The sequence below is a fragment of the Aquarana catesbeiana genome, linkage group LG08, assembly GCF_042186555.1.
Source record: "Aquarana catesbeiana isolate 2022-GZ linkage group LG08, ASM4218655v1, whole genome shotgun sequence".
NCBI classification, from domain to species: domain Eukaryota; kingdom Metazoa; phylum Chordata; class Amphibia; order Anura; family Ranidae; genus Aquarana; species Aquarana catesbeiana.
Genome location: NC_133331.1, coordinates 196,118,451 through 196,135,280, shown reverse-complemented (window position 1 = coordinate 196,135,280; position 16,830 = coordinate 196,118,451). Strand labels below are relative to the sequence as shown.

The 16,830-nt window shown below is 41.1% G+C and overlaps 1 protein-coding gene across 5 annotated transcripts in view; it reads right to left on the bottom strand.

The window, feature by feature from the left end:
* Positions 1–16,830, bottom strand: part of KAT6B (lysine acetyltransferase 6B) — a 228,609-nt gene that overhangs the window by 60,446 nt on the left and 151,333 nt on the right. For all 5 annotated transcript variants that reach the window (XM_073596770.1, XM_073596768.1, XM_073596772.1 and 2 more), the window contains 4 exons: positions 12,322–12,437; positions 9,833–9,974; positions 9,355–9,516; positions 6,017–6,110 (listed from right to left, as the gene is read on the bottom strand). In XM_073596770.1, coding sequence (XP_073452871.1) covers positions 6,017–6,110; positions 9,355–9,516; positions 9,833–9,974; positions 12,322–12,437 — 514 coding nt within the window. The remainder of the gene's footprint in view (positions 1–6,016; positions 6,111–9,354; positions 9,517–9,832; positions 9,975–12,321; positions 12,438–16,830) is intronic.

The following is a 16,830-nucleotide window of genomic DNA, read 5'->3' as shown; positions in this document are numbered from 1 at the left end:
ATTAAATGTTAAGATTCAGAAGAACATTAGTGTAGGACTCATCAGAAATGATTACCCTTGGTGTGGGTAGTCAGACCTTTGATCAAAGTGCAAAACCTTACATTTTGTGCGTTTTAAAATGCCTACCAGCCTGGTTGCTTAATCAATATAGTATACAAGAGGGCGCATTTCAGCATTGTGTAACCACAGTTGAATTCCCCTATTTTTTGTATTTTTAGTATGTAGATGTTAGCAAGTACCACTAAAACAGTGAAAACATTATTTAAAAATAAGTCATGCTTCGCTAATGCTGTAAATAAATAAATCCTAATTTATTGCCAAAAAGAGTATTCCCTCAGTTGTGGAGAAGGTATTAAGTAAAAAAAGATTGCCATTTACTGGGGGGGAGGAGCCAGACACAGCATGAGTTTGAGGGTTACCTGGGTGGTCGGGGGACCAAACTCAAAAAAAGCATCCATTTGTTCTTTGTATTCACTTTAAATGTCGCTGCCATTGTCATAATACAGATACAAAAAAATGTATCAATTTAAAAAAAAATAGAGAAAAAGGGGTCAAAAAACAAATGCACAATCATTTTGTAATATAAGGTTCTTTAATCCTTTGTAAACCAAGATATATTCTGAAGAAAGCAGGATCACATGAAGCCTTTTAACCATTGTGCTTACTATCAAAACTGTATAATATCCAGGTTACCGCACCACCATTATGATTCAAGAGAAGCAGAGGTGCTGCGGTCTATGTGAAGCTTTCTGTTTTCAGTAAGAAAGCACTTGATAGATTAAATTATAGTGGTTTGAATATGTGTCAATATCCTACAGCTCCTGTAATAGGATATATAACACTATACCCCTCCTGTGTGTTGCATGCAAAACATATTACAGTATGCAGGAGAAAAAAAGGTTAAGTAAAAGACAAGAATCTGGCAGCGCAGGACAGAGATAATGAGAAAGCGCTGCAGGCTGTCAGTGTTATTAAGAGGCACTTAGAGGGGACACGACAAACACCAGGGGGGCAAAGCAGTCTGACTTCCTGTAATTACACTCAGCCAACCTCATTAAACACCTTCACAAGCCTGCAATAAACGTTGAGACAGCCCCTGAGACACAATGTAGAAAACACTAATCTACAGACAAATCAAAGCATTCAAGCAGCACAAATAGAACCTTATCACACAGACAATTATACCCATGTTTACTTAAGTAATGGTCATAGTTCTGGGGTCCAGCATTATGTTTTGTATGAATTCTGTCTCATTCATGTGTCAGTGAGCAAGCAGTATCCTGTGTTTCCCACAAAATCAGCTTCATAACAGACACAGTCACAGTGCCCAGACTAACATGCACACTTCAGACACATGCACTGCCAAGAGCTCCAACAGACAAAAGAGCTACAGCACAAGTACACAGCTGCCAAGATCAGCTTAAGCAATGAGTTCTGACAGTACAGGGAAAAGAAGAGAGAGAGGGAGGGAGGGAGAGGAGGGAGGTCTTCATTCCTAGGGTGAGATTTTACACGCAATGCAGATCTCTTCCTTATGCTTCCACCTTCTGCATGGTTTTATCTCCTGAGCACAGGATTTATACAATCTAGCTTTGATAGCTCACAATACAGGAGTCATGAGATTCGTTCTACCATGTTAAAAACAGAACAAAATGGGCTAAAGACATTATTTTAAGAACACATCATACATTTTTATGGTGGTGAAATGCTGCATCTAAACTATACAACTAAGCAGTGTCAGATCGTAAAGGAGTACTGAAAGGCTATGCGACTGTTAAAGAGTTCTTATGATTTTGATAAGAGAATCCAAAACCCATGTGGATTAATGTGAAGAGTTTGTTTCTAAGATACTTCTGAAGAGCCTCTTCTTTGGTATATACAGTATCTCACAAAAGTGAGTACATCCCTCACATTTTTGTAAATATTTTATTATGTCTTTTCATGTGACAACACTGAAGAAATGACACTTTGCTACAATGTAAAGTAGTGAGTGTACAGCTTGTATAACAGTGTAAATTTGCTGTCCCCCCAAAATAACTCAACACACAGTGAAAATGTCAAAAATGGGCCCAATTAGCCATTTTCCCTCCCTGGTGTCATGTGACTCGTTAGTGTTACAAGGTCTCAGGTATGAATGGGGAGCAGGCGTGTTAAATTTGGTGTTATCGCTCTCACTCTCTCATACTTGTCACTGGAAGTTCAACATGGCACCTCAGAACTCTGAGGATCTGAAAAAAAGAATAGTTGCTCTACATAAAGATGGCCTAAGCTATAAAAAGATTGCCAAGACCCTGAAACTGAGTTGCAGCACGGTGGCCAAGACCATACAGCGGTTTAACAGGACAGGTTCCACTCAGAACAGCCTCGCCATGGTCGACCAAAGAAGTTGAATGCACGCCGTCAGCCTCATATCCAGAGGTCGTCTTTGGGAAATAAATGTATGAGTGCTGCCAGTATTGCTGCAGAGGTTGAAGGGGTGAGGGGGGGTCAGCCTGTCAGTGCTCAGACCATACGCCGCACACTGCATCAAATTTGTCTGCACGGCTGTCGTCCCAGAAGGAAGCCTCTTCTAAGGATGACGCACAAGAAAGCCAGCAAACAGTTTGCTGAAGACAAGCAGACTAAGCGCATGGATTACTGGAACCATGTCCTGTGCTCTGACGAGACCAAGATACACTTATTTGGTTTAGATGGTGTCAAGCATGTGTGGCAGCAACCAGGGGAGGAGTACAAAGAAAAGTGTGTCTTGCCTACAGTCAAGCATGGTGGTGGGAGTGTCATGGTCTGGGGTGCATGAGTGCTGCTGGCACTGGGGAGCTACAGTTCATTGAGGGAACCATGTATGCCAACATGTACTGTGACATACTGAAGCAGAGCATGAACCCCTCCCCTTGGAGACTGGGCCGCAGGGCAGGATTCCAACATGATAACGACCCCAAACACACCTCCAAGACGACCACTGCTTTGCTGAAGAAGCTGAGGGTAAAGGTGATGGGCTGGCCAAGCAGGTCTCTAGACCTAAACCCTATTGAGCATCCTCAAATGGAAGGTGGAGGAGCACAAGGTCTCCAACATCCACCAGCTCCGTGATGTCGTCAAGGAGGAGTGGAAGAGGACTCCAGTGGCAACCTGTGAAGATCTGGTGAACTCCATGCCCAAGAGGGTTAAGGCAGTGTTGGAAAATAATGGTGGCCACACAAAATATTGACACTTTGGGCCCAATTTGGACATTTTCACTTAGGTGGTGTACTCACTTTTGTTGCCAGTGATTTAAACATTAATGGATGTTTGTTGAGTTAATTTGAGGGAACAGCAAATTAACACTGTTATACAAACTGTACACTCACTAGTTTACATTGTAGCAAAGTGTAATTTCTTCAGTGTTGTCACATGAAAAGATATAATAATATATTTACAAAAATGTGAGGGGTGTACTCACTTTTATGAGATACTGTATGTGCCTTGACTACTTTGATTACCATGCTGTCTTTATGGTGACTTACTCACATTGGGTTTGGATGATTCCCCATTGGGAAGTCGGTCCTTTTATTTTCAGATTAGAAGTACAAGACCAATGGCTGTTTATGGATTGTACCCAAATTTTCCACCAGAGAGGCAGTGGCTTCACCTTGGCTTACTCATTTGCACCTCTATGGGCAACATACACATGCTATGAATTCCAGTCTACTCTACTGACAGATATTACTCTATTAAAGATTAGGACTGGGTTCCAGTGTAAGGATTCTCAAAAGGCATTGAACCCAAATGTGAACTGTAATCGGAATTTTTGCACGTTGTGAATCCCTATGTGGGGAGTAATTTTTAATGTTGTGTAATAAGTTTTCAATGGTACATAAAAAACTCGTTTTTATGGTACTTGGTTTCTTTTTTATATGTCCACACAAAGTCCATGACTATATATATTCTGTTCAAGTAATGGTTTGTGCCATGGCTATATAAAATTGTGGGTTTCATTTCATTTCACTTTTTTATGCAAAGAGGTCTTTTCCTTTTTTTGGTGCTGTAGACTCATTATTGCTGGAAATGTGCCTTGTTTTACATATTATGGATGTGGCATCTGTATTTCTCGTGTGTTCTCTTTAAATAAAGTATTGGAAAAAAAAAAAGAAAAAAACCTTCTGCCTTTACAACCCCTTTAAAGACAAAACAGAGGCTGCTACACCAGGCTATTCTTACAGGCAAAGCTTTGACCTCTGGGTAGTTTCAGTTTGTGGTTACCGCATGCCCCCACATTCCTATTGGCCCATTACTATGATGGACTGCATCAATTGCAAAAAGAAAGTGCAAGAGGCAGAAAGAGCCTGACAAGTTTTGAAACCATAAAAAGTTGCAAAGCTTTGTCCCCTCGGAACAGCCTGGGATTTATCCCTTAAATAAAAAAAATAGAGGCTGCTGTATTTTTTTTATTACCTGAAACAGTCTTTTTAACAATAGATTGTTTTAACCATGTATCGTATTTATGTGGTTGTAACAGAAATAATACGTTACGTTCTATTTAACAATATCTCACTTGTACAGAAATTTGTTGCACTATAGAAACCCAAAAAAAAAAACTTAAACCTAAAAGACTGCACAGAAGTAAGATACCACTAACGCATTACATTATTTTAACCTGACAAGGTAGGCTTATTTATCTGTACACCAAAGAGCCCATGAATCTCCTAAAAATTTGATATTTAGCAATAATTAACTAAAGCGCTAATTGGATAAATGTGGTGATTCCAATGTTATGTGGTGATTCCAATATTGTATGGTGATTCCAATATTGTATGCTTATGTGAAAAACCAAGCTCCAAATTATATGTGATATTCCAAAAAATGCAAAAATTCCTGAGATAAACGGTATAAATTAGTGTAAAGCCGCACCTATGTGTACGTGTTCTGATACCACTCAAGATAAATTAGTATTAGTATAGTGAGATAAGTGCGCTAAGTACACTATCTATTATGTGCTATAATTAATTAATTTAAGGCAGATAATTAAACCACATACTTTAGACCTAAGATGATATAGATTAATTCATAAAAAAGACTTGTAGTAATCCTAGATGGATATGTATATCACGTTCACATATTGCGCTGTTAAAAGTAAAAAGGAACTGGTGTAAAAGAAAAGAACGTCACAGAATGATTATCTTCCTTATTAGGCTTGGTTCGACAAATGTTGTAACTTTACCCAGGGTTTGTTCACGGTTTCATCAGATGATCAGCTTATGCACTTTTCCAGCATTCAATTTCATTCATGTAATCAAACAGAAAAGATTCCATTGCGCAATGAACCATTCAAAATGATCTCCTTGGCAAATCAAATTAAATGCACTCACTTGTATGTTACACACATCAGCGCATAGAGCAGTCAGCCGCCCACCGCGATCTTCCTCGCACTATGCTGTGAGTACCAATCAGGCACATCAGATGACGTCACTGGATGACGTCACATCACATGACGTCACTGAAGTTACAACATTTGTCGAACCAAGCCTAATAAGGAAGATAATCACTCTGTGACGTTCTTTTCTTTACACCAGTTCCTTTTTACTTTTAACAGTGCAATATGTGAACTTGCTATACATATCCATTACTACAAGTCTTTTTTATGAATTAATCTAGATCATCTTAGGTCTAAAGTATGTGGTTCAATTATCTGTCTTAAATTAATTATAGCACGCAATAGATAGTGTATTTAGCGCACTTATCTCACTATACTAATACTAATCTCCTAAAAATACCACCTGCATCACGCAGCTGTATGCAACCAGGACTTGAGAGCTTGTAGTCTTTCAAGTAACTACAGAGCAGTATCAGAAAAAGACTTAAGTGCATCAAAGAATCCTCAATATACAAAGAATCAAACTTTACAATGATCAATAGCATTACTTGATCTACAACGTTGTATGTTTTGCTTTTGGCACATGGCAAGCTAGCACACTAGAGCTCCTAATGGTCTCATAAATGACCCAAAGGGCTTGAAGGAACAGAGATGGATAAAACTTACTGAAGTCAATGAGGAACCTTCCAAATCCCTGCCGCTGATACTGAGGCAAAATCATGATACATGACACATTGTACTTCTGCTGGCAAAGTTTCTCCTGTATAAAAAAGGAAGACAACTGGGTTAAATTATTGACACACAAAAGGATAAAAAGGCCTATCCAAAAAGAGTAAAAACTAACATAAGGGACAAAGTATAGTTTGCCTATAACAGCCAATCAGATTTCAGTTTAATGCATTGATATATATTAAGAGTCTGACTGGTAGTAATGGATTACTGCCCTTTCCATATCATCACTTCTCTTTTCAAAAATCTAATAAGTAGCCTGACAGTGTTCTGGGGACACCCTAGTCCTTGCCCTACTGTGTAGCCCCTTTATTACTTCACGTTTATTTGTACCATTCAAAATAAATGTTGGGGATTTAGGCTCCATGCACACTAGTGTTTTTTTAAGCTCCTAGAAGCAATTATTTTTTTCTGCTTCTATAAGCTCAATAGTGTTATCCTATGTGAGCTTATGAAAAAAGCTAGTGTGCATGGAGCCTTAACGTGTTTGTAAAGCCAAATTTTTCTTTTTTTAATACCAAACATGTCATACTTACCAGCTCTGTTTTGCACAGAGCAGCCCCAATTCTCTTCTTCTTGGGTCCCCTGTTGGCGCTCTGGCCCCCTCGCCCCTGCCAAGTGCCCCCCACACATACTTTCTTTTTATTAAGTATGGAAAGGGTTTGAATCTCAGCAAGGTTTTATTGCTGTCTGTGTTTAAAGGCCAAGTTCACCTTTTGGAGTATGCTACATGTCACACACATATTTAGGGTGAGTCCCCCTCACGATCCCCCCCCCACCCATGACAGCAGGCGAAGGTTCATCACCCTGTACCCACTGTTACTTTTCAAAAACAGCATGGCTGTGCAGGAATGAGAACACTACAAGCCCCATCTGCTACTATAGCAGACAGCTTGTAGTCCTCAATAAACTGCTGATGACTGCACTCCTAGTTCATTCGCAAGTCCTACAGCATTCAAATGGACAACCTGTACAGAGGTACAGGCAGAAAACTGTAGGGCTTGTCTGCAGGAGTCTGGCATTGCAACTGTGATCTACTGATCATGGGTGCAATTCTCTGCAGACTCCAGCAAAAACAAATGTGTGCATTTTTTTCTAAAAGGTGAACCTATCCTTTAAAGCTGGGTATACTACTAGAGCCTAACCAAGGCTCTTGTGTGTCTGCAGCCAATGAAAAATATTTACACCAGATAAAACCTAACACAATTTCAGAGATACAATGCTTCTCATCCCCACATGTACTTTGTTTCCTTTATGTGATGGATATTCCAACAGTGAGCTCTACCTGCCAAAATTGGTAAATTGTTTAAGTTAACTCAGGAGCTTGTTTTTTCCTCCACCCACCTCTCTGCACGTTTCAGTTCCTCCTAATTTTACAACATGAAATATAAATAAAATATTCTCAACAGGGAGAGTGGAACCCCTTCACAATGTCCAAAACATTTGTACAAACCCAGTATAAGAAGCTGGCAGGTGGGTTTAGCTCTCCAGCATCTACCAAACACAGATATTAGTTCTGGGCTCTACAGTTATTATCAATGATTTCATTAGCATTATTCATGGGAAAACTGTTTCTGACTTCTTTTATAAAGGTGCATATTTCAGGATGGTCACCCTCTCACTTAAATGTACGAGGGTCCGTTTTATTTTTTCTATTAGTAGGGGCTCATCAGGTCAGCTAAGCTCAGTGCATTCCTCTATTCAAGCCAATGAGCATGTAAACACATAGTAAACATTTAAAATACCTGTGTACACTAGCCCTAAGTCTTCTTGCAAGATAAGAGAATAGGTACTTGCATAAAGCATGTAATCTTAAAATATGAACAGACAAGACAGAGTGAAAATTATTTCCATAGCTACTAGAGAGCCATTAGACCCTAAATTGTAACAATGGTGATCTTGCGAGCTACCATACACAAATTGTCAGTTCTAATATATTCAGCTGCTAGCACCGATCCCATAAGGCCTTGTATTCAGCAAAAAAAAATAATAAAAAAAAGTGCCTGTGTGTTTAATACACATGCTATAATATGTCTGTAGTAAAACACATAAAATATTATAATGACACCACTAACTCAAATTGGTGTAACTCTGTGCTCAATTACATTGCAGCATATGAACTACTAATTGATTAGTATCTCTGCTCATCCTTATATCCACACTCTACTACTGCCTATAGAAAGTCACATGCATATAGTGCTGAGTGCCACAACTAATTATTAAAGTGACTTAGTGCAACGAAATAAAATATATACATTAATACTCAAATAACATCTGTCACAAAATAAATCCAATACATATATGTGCTCAAAATATTCACAAGCCTGGAACACGTTACCAGCAACCAGCCCAGGATTTCAACATAAACACTGAACCCAGAGGTGGTTCATATGCGTGTTTTAACCAGGCTTAATTGCAGGGTCACACGCTCTAAGGTGAGCACATATACTGAAGGGGGGAGCACCAGAGTGGACACAAGGACACGTTTTGCTATCACGAGTTGCTTTTGGTGTTTTGGACTGTGAATGGACTGTATATACAATGCATGTCAGCTTGTGAATCAAGCACAATAGCACTTTGCACATAGCACTTCTTAGGGCATGGGGACACACTTGTGAATATTTTGAGCACATATATTGGATTTATTTTATGACAGATGTTGATATTTGAGTATTAATGTATACATTTTATTTCGTTGCACTGAGTCACTTTAATAAATAATTAGTCGTGGCACTCATTAGCACTATATGCATGTGATTTTCTATAGGCAGTAGTAGAGTGTGGATATAAGGATAAGCAGAGATACTAATCAATTAGTAGTTCACATGCTGCAATATAATTGAGTACAGAGTTACAACAATTTGAGTTAGTGGTATTATAATATTTTATGTGGTTTACTACAGACATAGTATAGTGTGTGTAGACCCTAAATTGTATTAGTACAAGTGATTCATCAATGTTATTATCTGGTGAGTTGAAAAGTGAATTTTAGTTAAGTTCTCCAAATCTGAATACCCAGGTTGGAGATGACCATTAGGAATTGGTAATAGCCAATGTGCTTGCAAATATTATTAGAAATACACTTCTTGTGGGTTCAAAAACGCAATAAAATCCATCAACAATCACATGTACAGTGCTAAAGAAGCAAAGCGCAGAATGTAGTGAAAAAGCGTCCTTAGAAGAATGCCTTTAACTGTGCTGGAGTCATCCTTTTCAGCTCAGAACTGGATTCATACAACATGCAGTGTTTGGAAATCGAGTTTTAGAAAACCTACCTTAGAGAAATATCCAACCAAATGACAGCCCTTCTTGTCATTTTTAGTAAGAACGTAAAAAAGGAATGGCTCAACGTCATAATATAATGTTTTGTGATCCAGAAAAAGCTTTGCCAGCAAACACAAATTTTGGCAGTAGATTTTACTAATGTTACCGTCCACCTAAAACAAGAGCCGTACAAAAAGCATTTATAATGAGCACTGACCAATAACAAAGTACGTAAATAGATTACAATTTTTCAAACCTAACCGTAATACATATGGGAAGGAAATTTTGGATTGCGCCTACAAAACCATCTACTATAGTAATGGCTATTGCCTTTCACATCCACAAGCTACATGATACTAGCAAAAGGTACATTTGTTTATTTAAAGAAACTGTAGGGTTGAAATTTGAGGAGGTCAGAGACACATCAATTTTAACATTAGGGGAGAATATCGCTGCCTGGCCTTCTAGAGATTATAGTCGCCCACACACCTCAAACACTGACAAGTCATCTTTCCGGTAAATTTCATTGGCAGGAGGGTGGAACCAGCCACACTTCTTTAAATGCCGCAGTAGGATAGTCTTGCTCTTCATATACTTCAGACAGAACTCGCACAGGTAAAGCTTTGGCAATCTGAGGGGAAAAAAAAAAAAAAAAAAACACCAACCAAAAAGGATCAAGAACTATACATTATATACTATACAGACTGTCAATCAGCAGCTCTCCGCTCTGCTCCCTCCGGCGCTGGGTTGTGGAGGGGCAGGGAGCGGCTGTCTCAGGCCCTCAGTGGCTCACTGAGACGTGTGTCATTCCAGGCACCCGGTGGATTCAGACTTCTATTGTCGGAATGACGCAGTGCCTGGACTGATTTCTGTGACGTCAGCGGAGAGTGGAATACAGTCCTCTCTCTGCTGGAAACGGGTCACAGGAGTGCACAACGAACTGCACTCCTGTGATCCATAGGAGAAGCTCAGCCAAACGAGCTTTGGCTGTACTTCTCCTTTAATAACAAAACTAAAAAGCAACTGCCTCCAGCTGTGCCAGACAGAAAAACACTAGGAATGAAAAATGTCTTTCGACCTGTCGAAAAAAAGTGTTCTTTTCAAGTCCTATCCTATTGCTATGACCTAGCCTCAGCTCACTGTAGAAAGAAGAGAACGTTCATGCAGTGGCGACCCATCCATAGGGGGCGCCTGGGCGCCGCCTCCCCTCCAGGCAGTCACCAAAAAAAAAAAAAAAAAATTTTTTTAAGCTGGCCCTTTAAAAATAAAAAATAAAAAAAAAAGGTCCTTAAGTGCGCTGTGTTCGGACGCCGGACACAGTGCACTTATGGGAAGAGCCACGTCTATGCAATCACGAGATTGCATACGTGGCGCTTCATTTGGGGGCGTTTAGCGGAGTAGCTTCCGCCCGGCGCTAGTATCTATTACTATGGCCGGGCGGTTTGATTGACATCTGAGTATGATGTCACTTCCTGTTTCTCTCTCCAATTGCGCCCAGGAGAGAGAAACAGGAAGTATGAGAAAGGACCTCTCCACAGGAGACACCGCTGGAGAGGACAACACACAGCAAGGTAAGTAACCGGGGGAGGGGGGGTTTGATGGTGACACACGCTGCTGCAATTTGGTGGTGACACACGCTGCTGCAATTTGGTGGTGACACACGCTGCTGCATTTGGTGGGACACAGGCTGCATGTAAGAAGGGACTCCGCTGGGGGCACCTGATGTAAGGAGGGACTCCGCTGGGGACACCTGATGGCATCTGGTGGCAGGCGACGTGGCTAGTGACACGCTCAGGGCTCTCACTGATTCTGCATTATGGTGAGTTGAATGATTTCATTTTATATTACAATGTAATAATAGAAATAATGCGCTTCAATCATCCTGACACCATAACCATGGTGCTGGAATGATTGAAGCACTAACACCAGGTGTTTGGAGTATCTTTATCTGCTGATTGTTAAACTTTCTAGAATACACATATTTCTATTGTTGTGTAGGATCTAGGCCTGCTGTCCCTCCATCCCTCGTTCATCTCAGACACTAACCACACCACCTTAGTGCCAGGCCCACTATTTCGCTGAAACTACGCCCATTTTCACCGAATGGGAGGGGTCAAAAAGGAAGAGCAGGGCCTAGCGCCCCCCCATCCTAAAACTTCACCAGCCGCCACTGCGTTCATGAGAGCCACAGTTTCACTTTTCTACCATGTAGAACTGCTGACCCTGCATAGATAATAGAAAACAAACTGTTAATGGCCATTTGTATCAAACGGTCATAACGATGTGGTCCGGCTTACATGCAAGAAGATCATAAGCTTTATTAACTGACAGTTCTACCCTCCACTAGAAGATGAAGAGTGTCAAGATCATGCTGAACTGCCCTAACTGTAGGCACACCCGTTGTATTTTTTTTTTACTTCTAGGTACCACCATAGCTTAAAATAATTTCCCTGAATATAATAGTATTTAGTACATTTCCTCCTTTTCATTGTATATGCATATTTTTATATTACTTCTACATTTACAATCAACCAATCTGTCCATCTACAGTGATAGTGCCAAAGGTTGCAAAAATCTATTACACTGTCAAGAGAGAGTAAAAGTATTACCTTTTTTCCCGTGGTTTTAATTATTATAGGCAAAAAACTGTTGCTGTACTTGGGTCAAGCACCCCCAGGGGGTGTTTGTCCTACCAGGATCTGGCACATTAGTCACTGCCAGAACCAAAAGTGTTGCAAATGCTACATAAATTTGGTGTAATATATTAACAAGAGCAGTCAATGCAAAAAAGTAGTGCAGCAACTTTATTAAATATGCCCCAATAGCTTTCACATTAGTGTTCCTTTAACTGAGTTAATATATGTTAAACAATGATAAAAAGTGCATGGGTAATGTAATTTTTCAAAAAAACGATATAAAAAATGAAATGTTTCTTTTTTGGGTAAAAGTGCTTATGTGGGAAATTACACAACTCTCACCTTGCATATTCCTGTGGATAAGGCGAGGAGTACCACGTCTGGATTTCAAACTTTCCAAACTCAATAACAGAAGGGTAGCGTCCAGTGTGGTCATCAAATGTTTGGCATCCTATTTTCTACCCAATTAAAAAAAATGGCATAACAATTACTTAAAACATCATTACATTGTTCATCTCTAAACATATCAGAAATGGTTTGCTTTTAAACATAACTGAACATAAAAGAGACAAGCCATTGGGACATATACAGTGAGGGAAAGTGAGTATTTGATCCCCCGCTGATTTTGTACATTTGCCCACAGAAATGATCAGTCTAAAATAAATAAAAAAATATCCAGAAAAACACATTTCAAAAAAAGTTACAAATTGATTAGCATTTTAATAAGTGAAAGAAGGATTTGATCCCCTATCAATCAGCAAGATTTCTGGCTCCCAGGTGTTTTCTATACAAGTAATGAGCTAAGATTAGGAGCACTCTCTTAAAGGGAGTGCTCCTTATCTCAGCTTGTTACCTGTATAAAAGACACCTGTCCACAGTGCAATCAGATTCCAATCTCTCCACCATGGCCAAGACCAAAGAGCTGTCCAAGAATGTCAGGGACAAGATTGTAAACCTACACAAGGCTGGAATGGGCTACAAGACCATCGCCAAGCAGCTTGTTGAGAGGGTGAGAACAGTTGGTGCGATTATTTGCGAATGAAAGAAACACAAAATAACGGTGAATCTCCCTCAGTCTGGGGCTCCATTCAAGATCTCATCTCGTGGAGTTTCAATGATCATGAGAACGGTGAGGAATCAGCCCAGAACTACAATGATCTCAAGGCAGCTGGGACCATAGACAAATCCTGCAGCGTCCGCAAGATCCCCCTGCTTAAGAAAGCACATGTACAGGCCCATCTGAAGTTTGCTAATGAATATCTGAATGAAAGCGTTGTGGTCAGATGAGACCAAAAGCAAGCTCTTTGGCATCAACTCGCCGTATTTGGACGAGGAGGAATGCTGCCTATGACCCCAAGAACACCATCCCCACCATGAAACATTGAGGTGCAAACATTATGCTTTGGGGGTGCTTTTCTGCTAAGGGTACAGGACAACTTCACCACATCAAAAGGGACGATGGACAGGGACATGCACCGTCAAATCTTGGGTGAGAACCTTCTTACCTCAGCCAGGGCATTGAAAATAGGTCGTGGATGGGTACTCCAGCATGACAATCACTCAAAACACATGGCCAAGGCAACAAAGGAGTGGCTAAAGAAGCAGCACATCAAGGTCCTGTAGTGGCCTAGCCAGTCTCCAGACCTTTATCCCATAGAAAATATGTGGAGGGAACTGAAGATTTGTGTTGCCAAACGTCAGCCTCAAAAACCTTAATGACTTGGAGAGGATCTGCAAAGAGGAGTGGGCTGGAATCCATACTGAATGTGTGAAAAACTGGTGGCCAACTACAAGAAACGTCTGACCTCTGTGGTTGCCAACAAGGGTTTCTCCACCAGAGGCGTTGCTAGGGGAGTGCGGGGGGTGTGGTCCGCACCCGGTTGACACCCTCCAGATGAGGAAAGCCCTGGTATTTTTTTTTCAGCTGACCCGTTCACCCCACAGCCCGCTGGGCTGGAACAACACACCTCCAGCGGCGCGGCGCGGCCGCGCCCGATGTGTCACTGTGTGAGTGTGTCCTCCTCCTTGTTCCTCCTCCTCCCTACCCTACTGAGCCTCAGCCTGTCACATCTCACACTGCACTGCAGACATGATGACGACGTCACTACACACACTACTAGTATCTCCGCCCGGGCGACACGGCAGCTGCACGCTGTGAAGCTGCCCTCCTCTCCAGACTCCAGCTGCCACCCGGTGATCGCGGCCGTTTAACATGTGATCGCGCCGTCAGATGACGGCGCGATCACATGTAAACAGACCGGCGTCATCTGATGACGCCGGTTCCTCTCCTCCCCTCCTGTGTACCGATCGGTACACAGTGAGCGGGGAGGGAGATGGATGGATGGCTGCAGCGCTGTGGGCTGTATGTGTAGTGCCCACAGCGCTGCACAGAGACATCCAGCCATCCATCCATCCATGCTCAGCCATCCCTACTACTATGCAATGCTGTGCAATACTCTGCAATGCCCCCACAATACTCTGCAATGCCCCCACAATACTCTGCCATGCCCCCGCCATACTCTGCCATGCCCCCGCCATACTCTGCCATGCCCCCGCCATACTCTGCCATGCCCCCGCCATACTCTGCCATGCCCCCGCCATACTCTGCCATGCCCCCGCCATGCTGAGCAATGCTCAACTGTACTCGCCCTCTGTATGTGGCCAGGCTGTGGAAGTCTCACACATGTGGTATCGCCGTACTCAGGAGGAGTAGGAGAATCTATTTTGGGGTGTCATTTTTGGTATGTACATGTTATGTGGTAGAAATATTGTATAAATGGACAACTTTGTGTTTAAAAAAAAAAAGCATTTTAACCACTTCCCGCCCGCCAGCCATCATACAACGTCCTTGACTTTGTGCGGGGATATCTGAATGATGGTTGCAGCTACAGGCATCATTCAGATATCAGCTTTTTCAGCCGGCGATTCCCTACACCATGAGAACGATCATAGCAGCTGTTCCACTGCTTGATCGTTCTTACGGGAGGCGAGAGGGGATGTCCCCCCCTCCCGCGCTTCTACCGACTCACCGCTACGATCGAAGCCAGCCTAGAGGTGAGATGTGGGGTCTTATTGACCCCATATCTCACTGTAAAGAGGATCTGTCATGCCATATTCCTATTACAAGGATGTTTATATTCCTTGTAATAGGAATAAAAGTGGTCCAAATTTTTTTTTTTGGAAAAAAGCATCAAACTAAAATAAATAAAGTAAAATGAACAATAAAAAAAAAAAAAAAATTTTTAAAGCGCCCCTGTCCCTGTGTGCTCGCATGCAGAAGCGAACGCATACGTAAGTCCCGCCCACATATGAAAACGGTGTTCAAACCACACATGTGAGGTATCGCTGCGATCGGTAGAGCGAGAGCAATAATTTAGGCCCTAGACCTCCTCTGTAACTCAAAACATGTAACCAGTAAAAAATTTTAAAGCGTCGCCTATGGGGATTTTTGAGTAGCAAAGTTTGGCGCCATTCCACAAGCGCGTGCAATTTTGAAAGGTGACATGTTGGGTATCTATTTACTCGGCATAACTTCATCTTTCACATTATGCAAAAACATTAGGCTAACTTTACTGTTTTGGTTTTTGTAAAGCACAAAACAGTTTTTTTTCCAAAAAAAACGCGTTAAAAAAATTGCTGCGCAAATACCGTGCGAGATAAAATGTTGCAACGACCGCCATTGTATTTTCTAGGGTCTTTGCTAAAAAAACATATATAATGTTTTGGGGTTCTATGTAATTTTCTAGCTAATAAATGATGATTTTTACATGTAGGAGAGAAATGTCAGAATTGGCCTGGGTGCTCCAGAACGCCTGAAGGTGCTCCCCTGCATGTTGGGCCTCTGTATGTGGCCACGCTGTGTAAAAGTCTCACACATGTGGTATCGCCATACTCGGGAGTAATAGCAGAATGTGTTTTGGGGTGTAATTTGTGGTATGCATATGCTGTGTGTGAGAAATAACCTGCTAATATGACAATTTTGTGGGGAAAAAAAAAAAGTAAAAAAAAAAACCTTGATTTTGCAAAGAATTGTGGGAAAAAATGACAACTTAAAAAAACTCACCATGCATCTTTCTAAATACCTTGGAATGTCTTCTTTCCAAAAAGGGGTCATTTGGGGGGTATTTGTACTTTTCTGGAATGTTAGGGTCTCAAGAAATTACTTCAGGTGTGATCAATTTTCAGATATTCGCACCATAGCTTTTGGACTCTATAACTTTCACAAAGACCAAATAATATCCACCGATTTGGGTTAATTTTACCAAAGATATGTAGCGGTATAAATTTTGGCCAAAATATATGAAGAAAAATTACTAATTTGCAAAATATTATAACAGAAATGAAGAAAAATGTATTTTTTTTTACAGATTTTTTGGTCTTTTTTCTTTTACGGCGCAAAAAATAAAGAACCCAGCGGTGATTAAATACCACCAAAAGAAAGCTCCATTTGTGTGAAAAAAAGGACAAAAATTTCATATAGATACAGTGTTGCATGACTGAGTAATTGTCATTCAAAATGTGAGAGCACCAAAAGCTGAAAATTGGTCTGGTTAGGAAGGGGGTTTAAGTGCCCAGTTGTCAAGTGGTTAAACATTAAAGGAGTTGTAAAGGCAGAAGGTTTTTATCTTCATGCATTCTATGCACGAAGATAAAAAGCCTTCTGTGTGCAGCAGCCCCCCTAGCTCTGTCCACAAGTCCCTCGGCTGTCCGGGACACTCCTCCTGATTGGCTGAGACATAGCAGCTGTGCCATTGGCTCCTTCAGCTGTCAATCAAAGTCAGTTGAAAGAGAGAAAGAGAGAAAGAGAGAAAGAGAGAAAGAGAGAAGCTCTGTGTCTGAATGCTGCATGCT